At 34.1% G+C, this 19,839-nt stretch overlaps 3 protein-coding genes across 3 annotated transcripts; all 3 read right to left on the bottom strand.

Annotated features, from left to right (window-relative positions):
- Positions 1 to 6,056: 6,056 nt before the first annotated feature.
- On the bottom strand, positions 6,057 to 6,743 carry LOC129801032 (dehydrogenase/reductase SDR family member 4-like; the record flags this gene model as incomplete). The annotated part of the gene is made up of 3 exons (XM_055845789.1): positions 6,057 to 6,227; positions 6,315 to 6,449; positions 6,510 to 6,743. Coding segments are annotated over 3 exons (540 nt in total), but the record flags the coding sequence as incomplete, so codon positions are not given.
- A 5,706-nt stretch (positions 6,744 to 12,449) lies between these two features.
- Positions 12,450 to 13,310, bottom strand: LOC129801033 (dehydrogenase/reductase SDR family member 4-like). Its single transcript, XM_055845790.1, has 3 exons — positions 12,909 to 13,310; positions 12,705 to 12,839; positions 12,450 to 12,628 (listed from the first exon to the last, which is right to left on the bottom strand). The coding sequence occupies exons 1-3, from the start codon at positions 13,308 to 13,310 to the stop codon at positions 12,458 to 12,460; spliced, it is 708 nt and encodes a 235-aa protein (XP_055701765.1). The 3' UTR covers positions 12,450 to 12,457.
- A 4,036-nt stretch (positions 13,311 to 17,346) lies between these two features.
- On the bottom strand, positions 17,347 to 18,696 carry LOC129804358 (dehydrogenase/reductase SDR family member 4-like). Its single transcript, XM_055851607.1, has 5 exons — positions 18,584 to 18,696; positions 18,382 to 18,522; positions 17,781 to 18,318; positions 17,662 to 17,717; positions 17,347 to 17,606 (listed from the first exon to the last, which is right to left on the bottom strand). Coding segments are annotated over exons 1-5 (852 nt in total). The 5' UTR covers positions 18,586 to 18,696; the 3' UTR covers positions 17,347 to 17,491.
- Positions 18,697 to 19,839: the final 1,143 nt, after the last annotated feature.

Consider the following 19,839-nt stretch of genomic DNA (forward strand, 5'->3'; position numbering starts at 1 on the left):
AAAACGTCTTTACGATAACTCATATTATATCAATTCACACAGCATATATGAGAACTGCTTGTATTTAGGGACAGCTTGTAATTTTGGACACATAGAGGGTAAAAAATTGGACACTAGGTCGATTAAAAAATATGGAATTTTCTTACAAGATTTAATGAGTGATATCTAAATATTTATTCTTTTTAGAAAATTTCAATACCAAATTCGTGGAATTTTAAATATGATTTGAATTAAGATGCTTTTGTTGAAACATCAGTGTGAGAGCAATTTCTTACGAGAAATATAACAGATCTTTTTTATTTTTGCTTCATCATTTAGTTGTGGTGAAGTACTACTAAATTTTCTTTAATATTTTTAAGTGATACATATTATTAAATATTCATTGAGTGTTAATTCACATTAATAGTGATTTGTTCATTAAACCTGAATTGGAATTTCCCTTGTGACGTTTTTCGGAAGAAAAAATGAATAATTTTGTCAGAGATTCACCAGTCAGAGGGGTGATACTTATTATTTTGGACAGGTGCTTTTTTCTCAATTTTAGACTTGTAGCTTTTATAATGACTAGGTTGTATAAATGGCTAAAGAAACAGACAAACGAAATGTAGTGCAAAAGCCTTAAAAGAGTCCCGGAAAGGCAAGAGAATGCGTGAATCCGCGACATTCTTTAATGACTTATATATAGAAAGTGTTGATAAGTTTAGTTCTTGATATGGACAACAATGAGCATCTTATTGTGGGGATTAGCTGTTCAAAATTTCAAGCAAAGTGTCCAGAATGTCAAGCAAGGTGTCCAAAATTATAGTCAAATTCATGACCACATTCTTATTAAATTTTAAACATTTTTTAAACAGATTAATTTTGGGAAAAGCAAATACGATAAACCGCTTGTAAAGGTTTAAGTAACACATTTGAAATGAAGGTAACAAAAACTTGAATTGGTTTTGGAAAGGGACAGATAATCCTAACCGGCTTATTTAGGTGAGATTCTTAACGTGAGCTAACTCGGAGTGCATGCAAATTCGATTTAGAGCTGAAGTTGGGAGACGCCATTCAGTTATCTTGAATAAAATTCGTGAAATTATACAAATTTTGTATTTAAACCAAAATATCAAGGATTTGGATGAACTGACAGAAAAGTGTTATATGGGTGAAATGTAGACCAGAATGTTCTCTATAATTTTTCCATAGAACATGATCTCATCGATTACTCAGAAGCCAAGATAATCGAGGTTTTTTGTTTCTTAACTCGTTTTTTCATCCATCAGAGTGCCCCAAGTAGTCATTTGTTGAACTTCAACTATATCAAAGAATTGTTGTATTCTGTGGGACTTTCCATTTAAAACCCTATTTTAAGTGTCTTGGTGGAGTAGAGGCAGTCAAATTGGCATCTGAGTGATTTCAAAGCGTTATTATGGGAAAAATCAATTTTTTCACACTTAAACGGCAAAATCGGAGTGATAGCGTAGTCTGACCGGAAAATGATGTATGGACGAAATGTAGAGACAAATGTCCTCTACAATTATGTCGAAGTAATCATCAAAATCGGTTCAGCGACAGTCGAGATAATTGAGGTTATGTGATATTGAAATTCGTTTTTTGACTGTGGCGCCCCTGGTGTTGGTCCCACGAAGTTCAAATGTTCTAGAAAGTTGTAGTATTTGGTGAGATCTTTCGTTTAAGCCCTCATTCATCAAAATCGGTCACATAGAACCGGAGATATGATTTTTTAAATTTTGTGAACTTTGACCCCTCATATCTCCGGTTCTATTGAAACCACAGCGCACATACGCACCATTTTGGAAACGTCCTAGACTGGACTACAACATACTAAAATTTCATTAACTTGCACAATGCCGTTTTTGAGAAAAGTGACTTTGAATTTCGATGAATTTTGACGCTATCACAGCGCCACCTGTAGTGACTTTTTGAACTTCCATCTGAAAGTGCTCATCGAGACGAAACCAAAAAGGTAAAATTTATGTCGATATGTTAATTAGAACCGGAGATAGAGGCCGGTCAATGTTCGAACTTTGACCCCTTATAGCTCGGGTCAGGGGTTATGGATCGACTTAAGGTTTTTTTTGTTTGATAGGTATAATCAACGGCTACAACATACTAAATTTTCAGCCCGATGCACAATGGAATTTTTGAGTTATTTAACTTTTAAGATTTAAAAATTTTCTTTTTAAAAAAAGCGCCCCTAGCGGTGGTTTTATGAACTTGCGATGTTAGAAGGGGAAGTGGCATTTCACGAGAGCTTTCCAAAAAGCTCTCACTTTTTAAATTCTGACAATTAGAACCGGAGTAATGGCCATTTTAAGAAATTTTTTTTGGACCCTTATAGCTCGGGTCAGGGGGGTCGGGGGACCTTAAGTTTGGTATTGATGGAAAGCTCTAAGGCCCAGCTATAACATACTAAAATTTGAGTCCGCTGAATGCCATAGGGGCGGAGCTATTGAGAAAATAAAAAAAAGGGGGGTCTTCAAAATGGCGGAAGGAGGGGTGGGGGTGGGGGGTCTATGCTTCAAGTTGCAATTTTCACCCGATATATAACCTTTGCCGAAAACCGCAAGTCGATATCTTTTTTAGTTTAAGAGCTATTAAGCTCCAAAGAGCGGCCGGCCGGCCGGCCGGCCGGCCGGGAACGTAACTTAGCCACATATATATTCGGAATCAGGAAGTGGCGAAACACATTTTGGCCAAATTTGAGGTCGATCGGACGACATGAAATTTTGTTAGGATTATAGTAGGTGAGATTGTTAAGAATCTCACCTAATTGGACACTAGGTCGATTAAAAAATTTGGAATTTTCTTACAAGATTTAATGAGTGATATCTAAATATTTATTCTTTTTAGAAAATTTCAATACCAAATTCGTGGAATTTTAAATATGATTTGAATTAAGATGCTTTTGTTGAAACATCAGTGTGAGAGCAATTTCTTACGAGAAATATAACAGATCTTTTTTATTTTTGCTTCATCATTTAGTTGTGGTGAAGTACTACTAAATTTTCTTTAATATTTTTAAGTGATACATATTATTAAATATTCATTGAGTGTTAATTCACATTAATAGTGATTTGTTCATTAAACCTGAATTGGAATTTCCCTTGTGACGTTTTTCGGAAGAAAAAATGAATAATTTTGTCAGAGATTCACCAGTCAGAGGGGTGATACTTATTATTTTGGACAGGTGCTTTTTTCTCAATTTTAGACTTGTAGCTTTTATAATGACTAGGTTGTATAAATGGCTAAAGAAACAGACAAACGAAATGTAGTGCAAAAGCCTTAAAAGAGTCCCGGAAAGGCAAGAGAATGCGTGAATCCGCGACATTCTTTAATGACTTATATATAGAAAGTGTTGATAAGTTTAGTTCTTGATATGGACAACAATGAGCATCTTATTGTGGGGATTAGCTGTTCAAAATTTCAAGCAAAGTGTCCAGAATGTCAAGCAAGGTGTCCAAAATTATAGTCAAATTCATGTCCACATTCTTATTAAATTTTAAACATTTTTTAAACAGATTAATTTTGGGAAAAGCAAATACGATAAACCGCTTGTGAAGGTTTAAGTAACACTTTTGAAATGGAGGTAACAAAAACTTGAATTGGTTTTGGAAATATTGTACTTAAAAGTTGGGACGTTATTGGTTCTTATATGCACCCTGTCCCAAATTATAAGCACTTTCCCTAATAAGTATCATGTTTCATGCAAAACAATTTTTGATGAGATATGACAAATCGCGCCCAAAATCTGCAAAAAGGTTTAAACTAAAGTACTTGAACATCGTAAAGGTTCATGTACCGTAACTAAAATAGCTACATCCTTGACCTGACCATACTATCAAAATAAATAACAAAAGACGACTTACCACAACGACCTTTTGAAACAGCACGAGTAATTGTAATATGACTTCTTTAATTTCGCGATTACTTCTCTTCAAACCGATTTGCACATTTTTAACTTTATTGATGAAGATATAAAAAGGGTTAATTGACAAAGGAAAATTAATACATAAATAGATAAGAAAAACAACATTGAAATAAAATATTATTTGTATTGTAATGGGGAAATTTAATAAATAAAATGTTAATAAATAAATTAATAATATTATGGAAAATTTAATAAAATTGAAATCCTTGAAATCTATGTGATTAGTCAAGAAAATTGTAACAAGATATTGAAAACAAAATTAAAGTCTTTTTGATAAATTATGAAATTTAAAACAGAATATTGAATTTATAATTAAGGAGGAAAAATATTAAAAAAAAAGATGGCAAAGCGTCCTAGCTTTGCGGAGTGCTCGAACTCACTCTCCCTGTATTCACTGAAATGGTTTTCGAGTGTCCAAGGACGAACTATTCATTTTGAGTACCTTTAAAATATATTTGAGAATGAAAGAAATTGAATGAGCCGTTTTGGAAATAAACCAAAAACATGGTTTTGGTGAGGAAGTAGGGGGGGGGAAGAAAAAAGACTGTCCTGGTCCTAGATAATGTTGACTTATGGGGGGGGCGGGGAGATTGTCGCCGAAGGCCGGCAGTCGATATCTCATACCGTTTGATCTCTAGCTTTGTCACAAGTTGGAAAAAGTGGATTATATAACTGTTCTCTCTTTGAGTTCGAGTAGTAAAATAGTCCAAGTAGGGGAAAGCACGCTACCTTCGGACGATTCGAGCTTCGGTCAATTCAAGTTTTTCTCTATGTTCCTCATGGATTTCACCCAAATCATTTTTTAAAAAAATTTGAGTCGTCGGATTAGCTATTAAAATATAATATACTATGTTCTCACACTTGCACATTAAAATTTTAATGTGATTCACATTAATTGTCGCTGGTGAAGGTCCAAATGTGTAATTTGTGTGTTTGAATCATTTTATATTCAAAATTTGATCCATTTGTTGATAAAAAGGTCGACTTGGCCTGCAAAATTTGATATAAATTGATTTATAGCATTAATGCGAAAAATTAATGCGATTTTCTCTTTAAATTTTTAATGTGAAAAATATGTATGCTTTAGGTAAATTTAAACTCATTTTTGCAGGCCAAGTCCACTTCTTTATCAATAAATAGAAAAATCCCAAATATTAAGTGACTCAAAGACACAAATTACACATTTGGACTCTCACCAGCGACAATTAATGTGAATCACATTAAAATTTTAATATGCAAGTGTGATAACGCCGTTATAATTAGCCAAATTCATTTATAACACATTGAAAAAATTGAATTGTGCTAAGCTTAAATTGTCCGAAAGTAGCGCGCTTTCTCGTAGGTATCAATGTAAAAAAAATGTATCAATTTTTTTTCCAATGTCCTCTGCATTTTCCTAAAAAGGGACGGGTGTTGTGATACCAATTTAGGCATAACACTGTATGAATTGATAAGATTATTTTTCTGCATTGAATATCCCAATCCAACCGGGCCCACCAGATTAGACAATTTGTAAAGTGCCGCACTTTCAAACCGGGCCTGGAGCAGATAGCACCTCTTTTTATTCTGTTCACATCAACAAAAAGTTACTTAAAAACTTAATGGTGTAACCTTACTAAACCTGTAATCTGTGATCTCATTTCTTACCAAAAAGTATTACTTCCTTGGTAAAGAGATTATTTCAAAAATTTATCCCAAACACTAATCTTCATCGACTTCGTCAGGAAAGCGACAGAAATATTATATAACAATTTTTCTTATGCTTTATATTTACAAAGGAATATAATCTTGACATGATTTATCAACATAATTTGCTATGTTGAGTCGTGTTAAAAAAAATTACATGAAGAATTGTTGCGGAAAATAAGAATTTACATAGGGGAAAGTGATCTGCCTTTAAATGTGGCAGCCTTTGAACTTTAAATTTTTCTCTTATTTCTCAAAGCAAAAATTCTATTTTGCGAACTATAGTTAATACTATTAACCATTTTCTATTAACTTCGATTAATAAAATGGAATTTTAGCTTTGGGAAATAAGAAAAAAAATTGAAGCATTCAAAGGCTGCCGCATTCAAAGGCAGGTCACTTTCCCCTACATCGTTTTTTTTTTTTTAGATGTTTAAAGACGAGTCTGTAATCCTCCTGCAATTGGAATTGTTTCTCCAGTAATATAGTTAGCATCATCTGATAGGAGGAATGCTGCAGTCCCTGCTACTTCCTCAGTGCGACCCATTCTCTGCATGGGTACATCATTTACAATGCTTCGTTTGAAGAACTCTGTTTTAGAGTACTGGAATTATTAAAAAAACGATTATTTTGTATATTTTGTTTGAAGTGTTGCACTGCTAATACAAGGACTTTAATTAATATTGCTTACTTCACTTATAAATGTTGTATCTATTGGTCCTGGAGCCACACAATTTACTCTGATATTATCTTGCGCCAATTCCATTGCCAGATGTTTAGTTAGGCGTAATAAAGAGATCTTAGAAGAAGCATATAGACCAAGACCCTGTAAATTTATAATAACATATCAATTTTTTAACTGGGGAGAATGTAATTATCAACTTACGACTGCATCCTTGTATACTGCCACCGTAGACATGAAAAGCATACTACCTCCACCTCGTTTCTTCATTAAAGGAATGACTTCCTTAGTCAATAGGAAAGGTCCTTTAACATTAACATCAAAAGCTTTATCCCAGGCACTTTCAGGGCAATCACTCATATTGCCAACGTAAGGATTGATTCCAGCATTGATCATAAGAACATCAATTCCTCCAAAGTGTTTTACGGCTTCCTGAATAAGATTGGTCCTTTCTTCAGGATTAGAAATATGGCACTTTACTCCAACCACTTCGATATTCTCTTTCTTGAGAGTTTCTACTGCTTTATTCACATTATCCATGTTTCTAGAACTCACAACCACTTTAGCCTTTTCTTGCCCTAATCTCCTTGCGATTGCTAATCCCATCCTTAAAGAAAATTCAGAAACCTAATATAATAACATTTATCACGCGACTAATAATAGAATGCAGGATGGTAGTTAGCCAAAAAGAAACAAAGTGCATTGAAGATTTGAAATTGAACTAACCCTTCCGAAGATGCTGATAAAACAGCCACTTTCCCAGCAAATCTTGAACAATGATACATGGTAACTCCTGGAACACGTTGTCTTCACTGGATCTTTGAAAAAGAACTGATGAACAAGAAACATCAATCATTCATATAAAGTGTTCCATAAAATTCAAAATTTTCCCACTTGTACCAGTGCAGTGGCGAATATAGGGGGTACCAAAAAGACAGTGCTGACGGGCCCCACTGAACATCTTTTTTTTTAAGTATTTTGTATGTTTTTTTCTTTCTCATAATTATTAATTTTATTTTATTAATTAACTCATTAATTTTATCTATTCTACCATTCGACCCCTTTAATATTGAGGATCATGAGGATCCGTTGCCGTTCCTACAAGGTATTCAAAAAATAAAAAAAGTAAATAAATAAAAGCATAAGATCAAAAAAAATCATTTAATTTGGTTTAAAAATCGATAAAAGACAAAAATCAATGAAATATAACGGTTTTTGGAGTCGTAAAGAGCATTTTCCAATTTAATTTTGATAAATTTTCCATAAGCAAACTTCTTCTTCTTGGTGGCTTTAGCAGGCTTTCAGCTTAAAAAATCCGCCGAAAGATAGAATTTAAATTAATTTTTAATTTCAAAGACATTAAAAAAACATTTCTTTATCGATCCGAAAAAAATTTCATTTTGAAAATATTTTGGATGTTTCAGAGAATTTTTTGTGGAAGTGTTCTCATTTTTTCAAACAAAATTTGAGGCCTTAAACAACGATACAGAAATGGATTTATGGTGAATTTTAAACGGAAAACTTGCATATATCTTCCTAAGGGAGTTTCAGAAAAGAAATCCTAAAACTGGCTAATATTTGCTTTTGAAAAACTATTTGGAGACTGTTCATGAGCTATTTGAACCATTTAAAAGCATCAAAATTGGACTGAAATAAAATTCATGTCGATAAAGAGCCTAAAAGCCTATTTTGTATAAGAGTATGGTTTTGGGACATTATTATTATCAAAAGCTTCAAATGCGATTTTCTCCAAGAAAAAGCTATTCAGATTCATGAGAATGTTTGGTACCACTTTATCTAACTCCGTGAAAATTGGCTCAGAAATGGAATACAAAACAGTTTCCTCTAATATCAGTACCTATGAGTTGATTTCGTTTTCCTAAAGGTCCTTATTAAGGATTTTAAATAAGCTCAAATTCGTACAAATTGGACTTGTTTTTGCGAATTTTTGAGAGCTCTTTTTTGCGTTCGAAAAAAAATGTTTGGAGATAATTATCCAATTTGACAACTCCTTTTACTAAAATCTTGACACCCTTGACACTATAATAGAACCTCTTATTAATCCTGAATGATGGGGACCTCAAGCTATGTTTATACAATTTTGTTCTTAACACGGCTAGTGATGTGTAAGGTCCTAATTCATATCTGTTATTTATTTATTTAATTACTTATTTTTACCAGTTGATATAGGAAAAATTTTTTTTTTTACTGATCGACGATTTGGTATTTTTGAATACATGGTTGAATGTATTTCGGTTCTCTGAACATTTGATTTTGGTCAAAATAGGCCTCAAGGCCTAAGACCTTGGTAAGGGGGGTAAGTAAGGGGGGAAACAAAAAAAAAAAACAATTTTGTTCTTGGTGTCCTGGGGCCCTCCTTTATCAATTGCCAACTAGGCCTTTCACCCTGTATCCGCCACTGACTTGTACCATAAATTTTAGTACAACTCCATAAATCAATTAAAATAATTTATTACGGATCTTACTGATAATTTACTCAAATAATCATAAGTATGACTAGAAGTGTCTAATCTATCGCATTATGCTTTAATTCTTTGTAATCAATTTAATTTTTTATATCTCTCCGCTTTTGTTTTTATTCTCGACAAATGTATGATCTGATATGTAATCTATATATTACATAAAGTCGAAATGTGCTAAACATATATTAAACCAACACAGACTTCATCGGTAGAGCATACGTAATTTTAATTATATTGATTGATATGGTTTTGAGTTTTGATCTTATCAATTTTATACACTTGCATTGTGAAATGTAATTAATACATTTTGACAAGACTACAAATTTGCAATTTAGCCATTATCGCTAGTTCAAGAAGCTCGTCAAGTTCAAGATCATATAAATTTATTGATATTACCGACATTACAAACATATCAAATACGAGTAATTTATTGTTCTTTCCCTGAGTTGTTACAATAAAATGATGTAGATTTTTTTATTCATCTGACAGCTAATGTTCACTTAGACTGTCTACTTTGTACTTCGTGTAATATATTTAACTTATTTTCTATATATTTTTTTAAATATATAATTAACATTGATAGTCCCCATCGACGTTGCAAACTTGTGTAATTAAAAACGGGTCTGCAGTCTTCCTGCAATTGGAATTGTGTCTCCAGTAATATAGCTGGCATCATCTGATAGGAGGAATGCTGCAATCCCTGCTACTTCCTCAGGACGTCCTACTCTCTTCATACACTGAGAGAAATCCGAAAAAGTTAAATTAACATTCCCGAAATATTAATTTTACCTTGCAGTATTGATCCGAAATCGGTGTAAATATTATGCTTTTTAGGTTATTAGGGGTTAAAATTACCCTATTTCATGTTAATTTTACCCTTAGAAAGGTGTAAAATTAACATTAAAAAATGTTTATATATTTTTACACCTAAAAAGTGTTAAAATTATGAGAAAAAAAGTTAATCGCACCCCCTTTTCTCGTTTTTTATGCCTCGTTTGAAAACTTCGGTATGTCTCCACTGAAATTTTGCAAAACAGATATATTGAATATTTTATTTTCCTATGGGGCAAAATGTGACGATAAGAACTAATTTAGGAAATTTTCTACTTAATACATTGTCCCATGCTGTTTTTTTTTCTAAATACCTTACTGATAAATGAAGTATCTATTGGTCCTAGCGCCACGCAATTAATTCTGATGTTATCTTGCGCCAGTTCCATTGCAAAATGTTTAGTTAGGAGTGTTAAACAGAACTTAGAAATAGCATATAGGCCAAGACCCTGGAAAATTAATAACATAATTGTGGACCGAGTATATTTTTAATTATCTTTTTAAACCTACGGGTGCGTCTTTGTACACTGAGAAAAAAAAGAGGGTGCGATTAACTTTTTTTCCTCATAACTTTAATACTTTTTAGGTGTAAAAATATATCAACATTTTTAATGTTAATTTTACACCTTCTGAGGGTAAAATCAACATGAAAAAAAGGATAACTTTAACTCCAATACACCTGAAAAGGGTAATATTTACACCGATTTCGGATCAATACTGCAGGGTAAAATTAACATTTCCGGAATGTTATTTTAACTTTTTCGGATTTCTCTCAGTGTATATACTGACCCTACTGACACGGTGGATAGGGTGTTTCGGGTGTTTCAAAAAAAATTTCTTTTCGATTCCCTGACCCCTCAAAATGTTCTATATGATGAGACAAGAAAATGCTTCATAGACATGAAATTTATTCAACGTGGTCTACTAGAGGTTCCGCATCGGCCTTGAAGATGCTATCAGGGACGTTGACGGTTCTAGAAGCCAAACGGTTAAAGATAGAGACTTGGGACCTTCGGGGGACCCCTCCATAAGTCGACTCAAGGATCGCTAAAATCCTTATCCTTTTGCCCCTACCCCTCCTCTACCCCACCAAAAACATTTTTTGGGTTCGATCCGAAACGCGTCGTTCGATTTTTTTTCATTTAATTGATTGATGATTTGTTTATTGTCATCTCTGTTTTTTTGTCCCACCCCCCATGCGGCCATCGCCGTCTTAGCGTCGATTCCAACCTCCAGGACGGAAACGATAGAAAGTCCCTTCATTGGTTGTATATTTCGCGACCGTACATATAAGCACGTAGGTCACATTACATGGGAAAAAGGGTTATGCTCACAGAGAGAAATTAAAGAAAACCTAGTCATAAAGGCTATTTGGCTTCTTGCATAGCACGTAAAAGTTAATTTAATGGTGTGGATTGACATGGATTGAAACGTTTAAAACACTGGTTTATAGATACAGTATGAAACACTAAGCATACGTCGACTTCAGGGTTCCCTCGATATCCTCATCGCTTGCAACATAGATCCAGGACCTGATATTCTCCATTGAGAGCACAGCAAATCTAAATGCCATATTGTTGACAATGACTCCTTTAGAGGAAGTGGTCGCGGCGGGAAGGAAGCGAGTGCTTTGTGTGGTGTCCCAACCAAGATCTACAGGTTTTGTGCGATCAGTGGATTTTTCGGCTCCACTCATTGTCAATAATATGGCATTGAGATTTCCTGTGCTCTCAATGGAGAATGCCAGGTCCTGGATTTATGCTGCAAGCGGTGAGGATATCGAGGGAACCCTGAAGTCGACGTATGCTTAGTGTTTCATACTGTGTCTATAAACAACATTTTCGGACATGTTTTAGAGATTACCCAGGTGGATATTTCGTCCTTATACGAAAATACCGTTGAATCATTCCTAACAACGGTTTTTCAAGGTGAAAGGTTAAAAAGGCTTTAGAGAGCGCTTTTCTCGTCCGAATGGTTCATGTTTGGGCTCGTTCGAAAGGTCTTGGAATTTCGAATAAAAATGAACCGGTTCCAATCGGTTATGAATCGATAAATTAACCAGAAAAATATATTTTTATCTGAAATTCGGTTATATTACTCCTAAGATATTTTGTACAATGTTTTGAGTGTTTTATATATTCGGTAAAATTGGTTGCGAGCTGCTAAACTTAAAGGATGCAAAAGTACTTTTGCCTTTTTTTTGAAACACCCTAGTGGACATGAAAAGCATATACTTCCTCCACCGCGTTTTCTCATAAAAGGAATGACTTCCTTAGCTAAGAGGAAGGGTCTTTATTGTTGATTTCACAAGCTTTATCCCAGGCACTTTCAGGACAGTCAACCAAATTGCCAACGTAAGGATTGACTCCAGCATTGATCATAAGAATATCAATTCCTCCAAAGTGTTTCACAGCGTCCTGAATAAGATTAGTCCTTTCTTCAGGGTTAGAAATATGGTACCTCGCTAGGATCACTTCAATAATTCTCCTTTTTGAGAATTGCAACGGCTCTGTTAATAATATCCATATTTCTAGAACTCACAACCGCTTTAGCTTTTTCTTGCCCCAATCTCCTTGCGATTGCAAGACAGATTCTAAAATAAAGAATAATCTAGTTCGGTTTTATTTTTAAATAATTTTATAATATTGTATAGATAAACTAACCCATCCGTAGAAGCAGATAAAACAGCAAATTTTCCGGAAAATCTTTCACAACATTTCTTTCGTTTGATATTTTAAAATTTTACTAATTGTAATATTTGAATAATATAATATAATTTTTCTTTTGAAATTCCATTTTTTTAAATAAAAAATAACTTATGATAATTTTGACTGATTCTCAAAAACGACTTTGCATTCCACCTGCAATTGGAATTGTTTCTCCTGTAATATAGCTAGCATCATCTGATAGAAGGAATGCTGCAGTCCCTGCTACTTCCTCTGGACGACCCATTCTCTGAACGGGTACATCATTTTCTATGCCTCGTTTGAAGTATTCTGTTTTAGAGAACTGAAATTATACAGCAAAAAAATGTGAATATTTTTCTTGTACTGCTCCTATTAGCATTTTAATCAATGTTAATTACTTTACTAATAAATGCAGTATCTATTGGTCCTGGCGCCACGCAATTCACTCTGATGTTATCTTGGGCTAATTCCATTGCGAAATGTTTAGTTAGGCGTACTAAAGTGGATTTTGAAGTAGCGTATAATCCAAATCCCTGAAAAGTTGCAATAAAATATTAAAATAATTAATAAGATTTCTTTTCTAAATAAAATCTACTCCTTACCGGTACATCTTTGTACACGGACATCGTAGTCATAAAGAGTATACTTCCTCCACCTCGTTTTCTCATCAAAGGAATGACTTCTTTAGCCAAGAGGAAGGGCCCTTTAACATTAACATCAAAAGCTTCATCAAATGCACTTTCAGGACAGTCAACCAAATTGCCAACGTGAGGATTGACTCCAGCATTAATCATAAGAATATCAATTCCTCCAAAGTGTTTTACGGCTTCCTGAATAAGATTGGTCCTCTCTTCAGGATTAGAAATATGGCACTTTACTCCGACCACTTCGATATTCTCTTTCTTGAGACTTTCTACTGCTTTATTAACATTATCCATATTTCTAGAACTCACAACCACTTTGGCCCCTTCCTGTCCCAATCTCTTTGCGGTTGCTAGTCCCATCCTAGAAAGAAAATATAAATAAACTTTTCTTAAAATCCACAAAGGAGCTTTTCCGTCGTTTTATTTAGGCGGTTGATACTGAATGATACCTCAAGAGTAGCGTCACAAAAAATAAGATTTACTGCATCAATAAAGTTTTTGATTATTAAAAATTACTTTAGTACCCTCATTCATAGTATTTTACTGAAATTTATTTTTAATGTTTGAACTCGTTTTGACTCTTTGTTTCGTTACTCTTCAGTTTTGTGGAGATTGAGATACTTTTTTTTTTACTGAAAAATATGTCTTACTTATTAAATTTGAAAAAAAAATAAGAGTGAGTTTTAGAAGAAGAAATAGACTCAGAAAGCATTTGTATTATCGCACTTAGCGTCTAAGTTAATTAAGATAATTAAGAATGGGCTATTCTGAGGTTATTGGATCAATTCGTACTGAAAAAAATTATCTCATTGCTTTTTTGCATTTCAAAAGAATTGATATTAGAAGGTCAAGGGGGTTAAGGGAATGTAGGCATGGTTCGCACACAGTGAACCTTCAAACGATGCGAATTTGGCCCCATAGCTCAAAGGAGCTCCACCTCCCCCTAAGCTTGATGAGCTTGATGAAGTTTACTAACTGCACCCCAACATTCGAAATTAGGGACTGGAAGTACTTTATCTCCGATTCTGATTGACCAATTTTGATAAATTCGCGCAAAAAAAGATGAGACGGAGCACTAAAACTTTCTAGAACATTTCAAGTTAGTTAGTCAAATAATAGGGGCGCTATAGTCGCCAAAACAATTTCCATTCAATCTTATTGACACATTTATCTAATTTCTTCTCTGTATCACAGATTCGCGATAATTTGATGAATTCTCATTAACAATCGCTTTTTTCATAAGATAAAAAGCTTATCATTATGATTGGTTTTACCAGGTTTTACTTTGATAAAATGTCTAAACACAGAGTATATTGCAGTTTAACTAACCCATTCGTGGATGCTGATAAAACAGCTACTTTTCCAACAAATCTTTCACAACGATGCTCCATGATTCTCACAAAATATCTTAAGAAAATTTAAAATGAAACTAAAAGCAAACTTTAAAGGAACTTACCTTTATATACCATCTTGTTTTCGTTAATTTTAATTGGACAAAACTTTATTGCTTTTTTATTCAAAAGTAAGTTTGTGTTTTTCTGTTCCTGCTCTTATGTTTATAAAGTTAGGAGTTTTACTGCTCGAACTCTACGGAGAGAGCAGTTATAATCCCTCTATTTTTTCACCCCCCCAAAATTTCCACCTTCCACCCCCCGGAAACCAATTTTATCAACAAATCTTTACGTTTCAGACGATTTCTAAGAAATGTCATCACGCTGTTTGTCCGTCTATCCGTCCGGCTGTCATCAGCTCTAGAGGCCAAACGGTTAGAGATAGAGACTTGGGACCTACGGAGGAGCCCCCATAAGTCTACCTAAGGATCGTTAAATAAACACTTAGAAAATTAGAGCTCCTATAGGCGCCAAGAATTTTAGATAGAAAAAAAATCGCAAAAAATTAGGGGTATTTAAAAATTAGGACATTTAAATTTAGAGCGGCCAAAAAATTAGGGTCGCCAAAAAATTGGATTAGGGTAAAGTGGTACAAGTTGGACAGTGAGTGGTACAAGTTGGACAATGGTACAATTTGGACAGCGCTTTTTGTCTTGATAAATTTAGTACTTCACTTTTATTTGTATATTTTTAATGCTTTAGTTTTATAATTTGGTTCCTTGTGCTTCAAAATAAATTTTGTACTGTATTTATCAAGAAAAAAGCCATGTCCAACTTGTACCGGCGAATTGTCCAACTTATAACACTAATTCCAAATTATACACTTTACCCTAGATAGACGGTGAAAACTTAAGACTTTGAAATATGTAGGCGATCCATTTCTGAAATATTTTCATCTTTAATTAATTCAGAAACTCTGCTAGATGGACCATAAGTTTCTCTGACAGATATTCTCAAGAAACACCAAAAAAAAATAAAAACGAAAATACCAGTCCTTTCAAAGACCACGAGAAAACTTTGTTGCACAGTGTTATAAGGTAGAGTCAACCCTTTTCGCCATGTAAGTACTTTTTCGCCACCTAATATAAAACAACTAATTTAAGGCATTTAAGAATAAGTAGCATTTCAACACTCATAATATGTTCTGTTCTAATATCCCAATACGTTATTACGTCTCTTAATTAATTGAAATTCGTTTTAAAACAGGTGGCGAAAAGTACTGAAACAAGCATAATTGGAGAAAATGCATATTTTTCAATGATATTCTCAAAAAATTCTCGAGACGTATCCTAGATATATAGATAGATATTGCTTCAGAGTATCTTTATACAAAAATTCATTTTAGTCTGACAAAAATGTCACACCTTACGAGGCCCCTAAAGCTTAATGCTGGCGAAAAGTACTGACTCTACCCTACAATGAATTTTATAGTCAATTTTGTCGGAAACCATAAGAGATGAAAGCCTAGAATTTTACATCCGTTTGGAGCACCCATTATGCTTATACGGGCTTCAAACTTAAAGCTTAGTCACAAGGCTTAACTTCTCAAATTTCTTATTAATCGAAAATTTTTGGAAAATTTAGACTTAGAAATGGACTTTTAAGGGAAAGTAATCAATATGAATCAAAGGAACAACTTAAATTGGTTGTTATTTAGGATTTTGAAACCTTCGAAAACTAGGCTAAACTTTTAGTCTGGAAACGGTTTTACAATGTGCGTAATTCCTCTTGGGAATAAGGAAAATTCTATGAACAAAAAATACAGTCCGCGAATAATTTCGCGAAAGTCCGTGGTTGTCCCAAAGATCCGCAAAGAATTCCTCGAGTACATATATAGTATACTTAACATAATATTTACACTAACATTTCGACTAAGTTTAGCTCTCAAATTTCTCGCCTATTAACAATAAATGCTCTGCTAAAGCCAACCCAAAGTATTCCAGACGTAATACCTCCCTTCTAGACCAGCGTCTCTGATGGTACCGTTATGGATTTTTTTAAATTGGTTTATTCAATTAGCTTTTTAGTTTTTTTGCAAAAAAATAAAAAAAAAAACAGAAAATTTTTGAAAAATGTTTGTTTTTGCTTCAAATTTCAACATCTCGCAAACTAATATAGGGGAAAGTACTCTCCCTTCGAACATTTATGCCTTCGAATAATGTGAATTTTCTTTTATTTTCCTAAGAGTCTTACACATATTTATCACATAATTAACAATAATTGACAATGAGCTAACCAATATTTAATGTAAATGTGTAAGTCACTTAGGCAAAGTAAAAGAAAATTCACATTATTTGAAGGCATGAACGTTCGAACGGATAGCACTTTCCTCTACGGATTAAAGATTTTTTTTAATGTGGTCTACACTGAAATATCTCTTCTACAACATAAGCTTAAAATATACGAAATCGGTGAGATAGATTTCGAGGTAAACTTAAAAAAACGATTTTTTTCACATTTTGCAAAATATTTAAAAAAAAAATAAAAAGCGAAAATCATTCAAAATTTAGCTGTCCATTTTCGGCATCAGGAATAGTTCTAAAATATGTCCTGTGTCTGTCAATAGACAAACATTTAATACATAGGTAAATGATAAGTTGTAAAATTTTAGTAGATATTTCATGCTGAAGAGGCAAGGAGCGCTCGCTAAGATATTGGCCCCGGGCGCCAAAATCTCTTTGTACGCCACTGAAATGGGGTCATGTTTGGGGTCGTTGGAAAGGTCTTGGAATTTCCTACAAAACTAAACCGGTTCCAATCGGTTTTGAACCGGTAATGGACCGGTTCATAACCGATAACTAATTTTTATGAGAAAATTAATTTTATTATTTTTAAAACTGTTTTAGGGAATCTTTTGAGTGATTTATGAATCGGTTCAAATCGGTTGAGAATCGGCAAACGGTAAAATGATGCGAAAGTACTTTTGCGGTATAGCATCTAAGTCACGAGTTCGAGCATTTCGCAAAGCCTGGGACGCTTTGCCACCCCTTTTCATTTAATACACATTTTTTGGTCTTTTTAATAATTTTTAATTACCCATTCTGCAAATAAAAAGTAACAAATAAAAATGTATTTTTTCTTGCCTACACCTTTTGATATTGCCCCATCACTTTTTCCTCAAAAACAATTTTATTGACAATTTAAATGAGTCTAGAGACGACTGTGCATTCCACCAGCTGCGACAATATTCTCTCCAGTGATGTAACTGGCATCATCTGAAACCAGAAAGGCGACCACTCCCGAAATCTCATGAGTCTGTCCAATCCTGTGGAAGAAAATATTGGGAAAATTCTTCTTTACGATTTAGAAGAGAAATTTACCTTCTGAGAAGTGTTTGATTTTCAGCAACTTCCTTGGAACTTGAATCAGCAATCAACTGGAAGGGTCAATGAAAAGTTATCCAGGAATTGATTAGAGAAATCTTTCCGGACAGTCTTACCGGTTGAGAAAATTTGGTCTCAATGACTCCGGGTGCTACACAATTAACCCGAATATTCTCAGATCCTCCATCGATGGCTGCGGCTTTTGTGAGGCCGAAGAGGGCAGTTTTGGACACAGAATAAGCCGAGAGGAGTTGCATGGGGTTGAAGCCTGCAATTGAGGATACGTAGACAATACTTCCACCGCCTCTTTTCCTCATAAATGGCACAACTTCCTTTGTCAGCAGGAAAGAACACTTAACGTTGATTTCAAAAATCTTCTCCCAGGCTGCTTCTGAGCACTCAAAGAGCGTGGACATCTCCGGATTTGCAGCTGCATTGGACACAAGAATGTCAATTCCTCCAAATTGCTTCTCTGCCTCAGCAAAGAGCTTCTTCCTGTCCTCAGCACTTCCAACATGGCATTTTATTCCGTGCACCTGAAGATTTTTTGCCTTCAACTGAGCCACAGCTCTCTCAACATTTGGGGCTTTTCGGCTGCTCACGACGACCTTTGCTCCCTCTTGGGCCAATCTCTCCGCAATCGCATAACCGATACTGCAAAAGCCGCGAATGTGTCAAGTCATTTCGAGTTTTCCTGCAATATTTCTCACTAATTACCCATCTGAGGACGCTGTTACGACTGCCACCTTCCCGGACAACCTATTTGGGGCGATATTGTGGCTCATCCTTCTGATTCCCAGCGCTAAACAACAGGAGTGTCTGCTTAAAATTCCAACACTGATACTGAACACTTTCAACCTACAGCGGAGAGCGTGAAGTGGGTAATCTTATCGGAAAAAGATACTTAATGAAACCTTACATGCTCCTCCAAACAATTTTGGTGAAATCTAGCGACTATCACAGAGTATTTGGGCTGAAAACTTCGACACAAAATATTCACAGCTGCACAGAAGGATCTCCGGAAGAAGAGCCAAATAATATTCCGGTGGCGGTTTTTAAGCGGCTAGCCGGCAAATGTTTTAGCCGGGGCGGCACCACAGAACATTCTCTTCGTAGCCTTCTTACCTGTGGATTTAATTAAATTATTTAAAAAAAATATATATTTAAAGTTTTTCTTAGAAAATTGAAAGCATAAGGGAAAAGCTAAAAAATTTAATTACTGATACAGTGCCCGCTTTCCAATCCGGATCGCCGTAATCTATCTGGATAAGTTCTCGACGGTTACATTTAAAATACTTTTGAGGTTATGTATGCATGTGTATTCAGCAATGAAAATGAATTCCAGTCATGTTTTTGTTTAATAAATGAATTATAATAGCATAGACTTCTCCAATTATATCTTTTGAATCTTATTTAAAAGTTTTATTCTAATTTTACAAAAAAAAACTTGTATTATATTTTCGAGACGTTGAACAAATTCAAAAAATCCATCCGGACGAAGCGAGCATCTGTCATTTTGTCTCCCAATCATCCGGATTTCAAAGCGGGCACTGTAATTATCTTCCAAATTAAAACACAAGCTAATAAGTAATTAAAACAGTTTATAATTTTTATGAGTAACTAAAAAATAATAATAGTTGGTTTATTACATTTACAATTTTCGTAACAACTTACGTAAGAATAAAATATTACATAATTTGATATGTACCGTGGTCCGTGAGTAATAATCTTAAAATAAACAAACTCAAAATACTTTTTGTCTAATTTATTTTAGAATATTTATTTGGTGATTAATGCCCCGGTTGAATGCAACAAGTTGGAACTATACAATATTATATATTTTTAATATAAAAAGACAGATATATTTACAACAAAAAGCATACAATCAGATGTATAACAAGACAAAAAAATGGAAGTGCTACAGAGTTAGGATAAAAATTAATTAAACTTTAATATTATTAATTTAGCGTTTGATTGGCAGATGATATCATTAAGTGTTGAACAAAGTTTCTTTCAGTTATTTGTGTATTTGTTGCTACAAATTCATTGAATGCTTTAATGGAAGAGTACGTCAATCCACGGGTGCCAAATTTTGTCGTATTAGGTTTAGCGTATTCTAATGTGGAGAATTTTTTGGTACTTGATTGAGATTGTAATTTTTGTAATTTTGTTATT

Source organism: Phlebotomus papatasi, chromosome 2 (genome assembly GCF_024763615.1).
Source record: "Phlebotomus papatasi isolate M1 chromosome 2, Ppap_2.1, whole genome shotgun sequence".
Lineage (NCBI taxonomy): Eukaryota > Metazoa > Arthropoda > Insecta > Diptera > Psychodidae > Phlebotomus > Phlebotomus papatasi.

Excerpts from the sequence above, each read along its gene's own strand:
- LOC129801033 (XM_055845790.1), bottom strand. The coding sequence starts at position 13,310 with ATGGGACTAGCAACCGCAAAGAGATTGGGACAGGAAGGGGCCAAAGTG. Across the intron at positions 12,840-12,908 it reads CCGTGTACAAAGATGTACCG|GGATTTGGATTATACGCTAC; the intron begins GTAAGGAGTAGA and ends GCAACTTTTCAG. Across the intron at positions 12,629-12,704 it reads ATACTGCATTTATTAGTAAA|TTCTCTAAAACAGAATACTT; the intron begins GTAATTAACATT and ends GTATAATTTCAG.
- LOC129804358 (XM_055851607.1), bottom strand. Across the intron at positions 17,718-17,780 it reads AGACCAAATTTTCTCAACCG|TTGATTGCTGATTCAAGTTC; the intron begins GTAAGACTGTCC and ends TGACCCTTCCAG. Across the intron at positions 17,607-17,661 it reads AATCAAACACTTCTCAGAAG|GATTGGACAGACTCATGAGA; the intron begins GTAAATTTCTCT and ends TTTCTTCCACAG.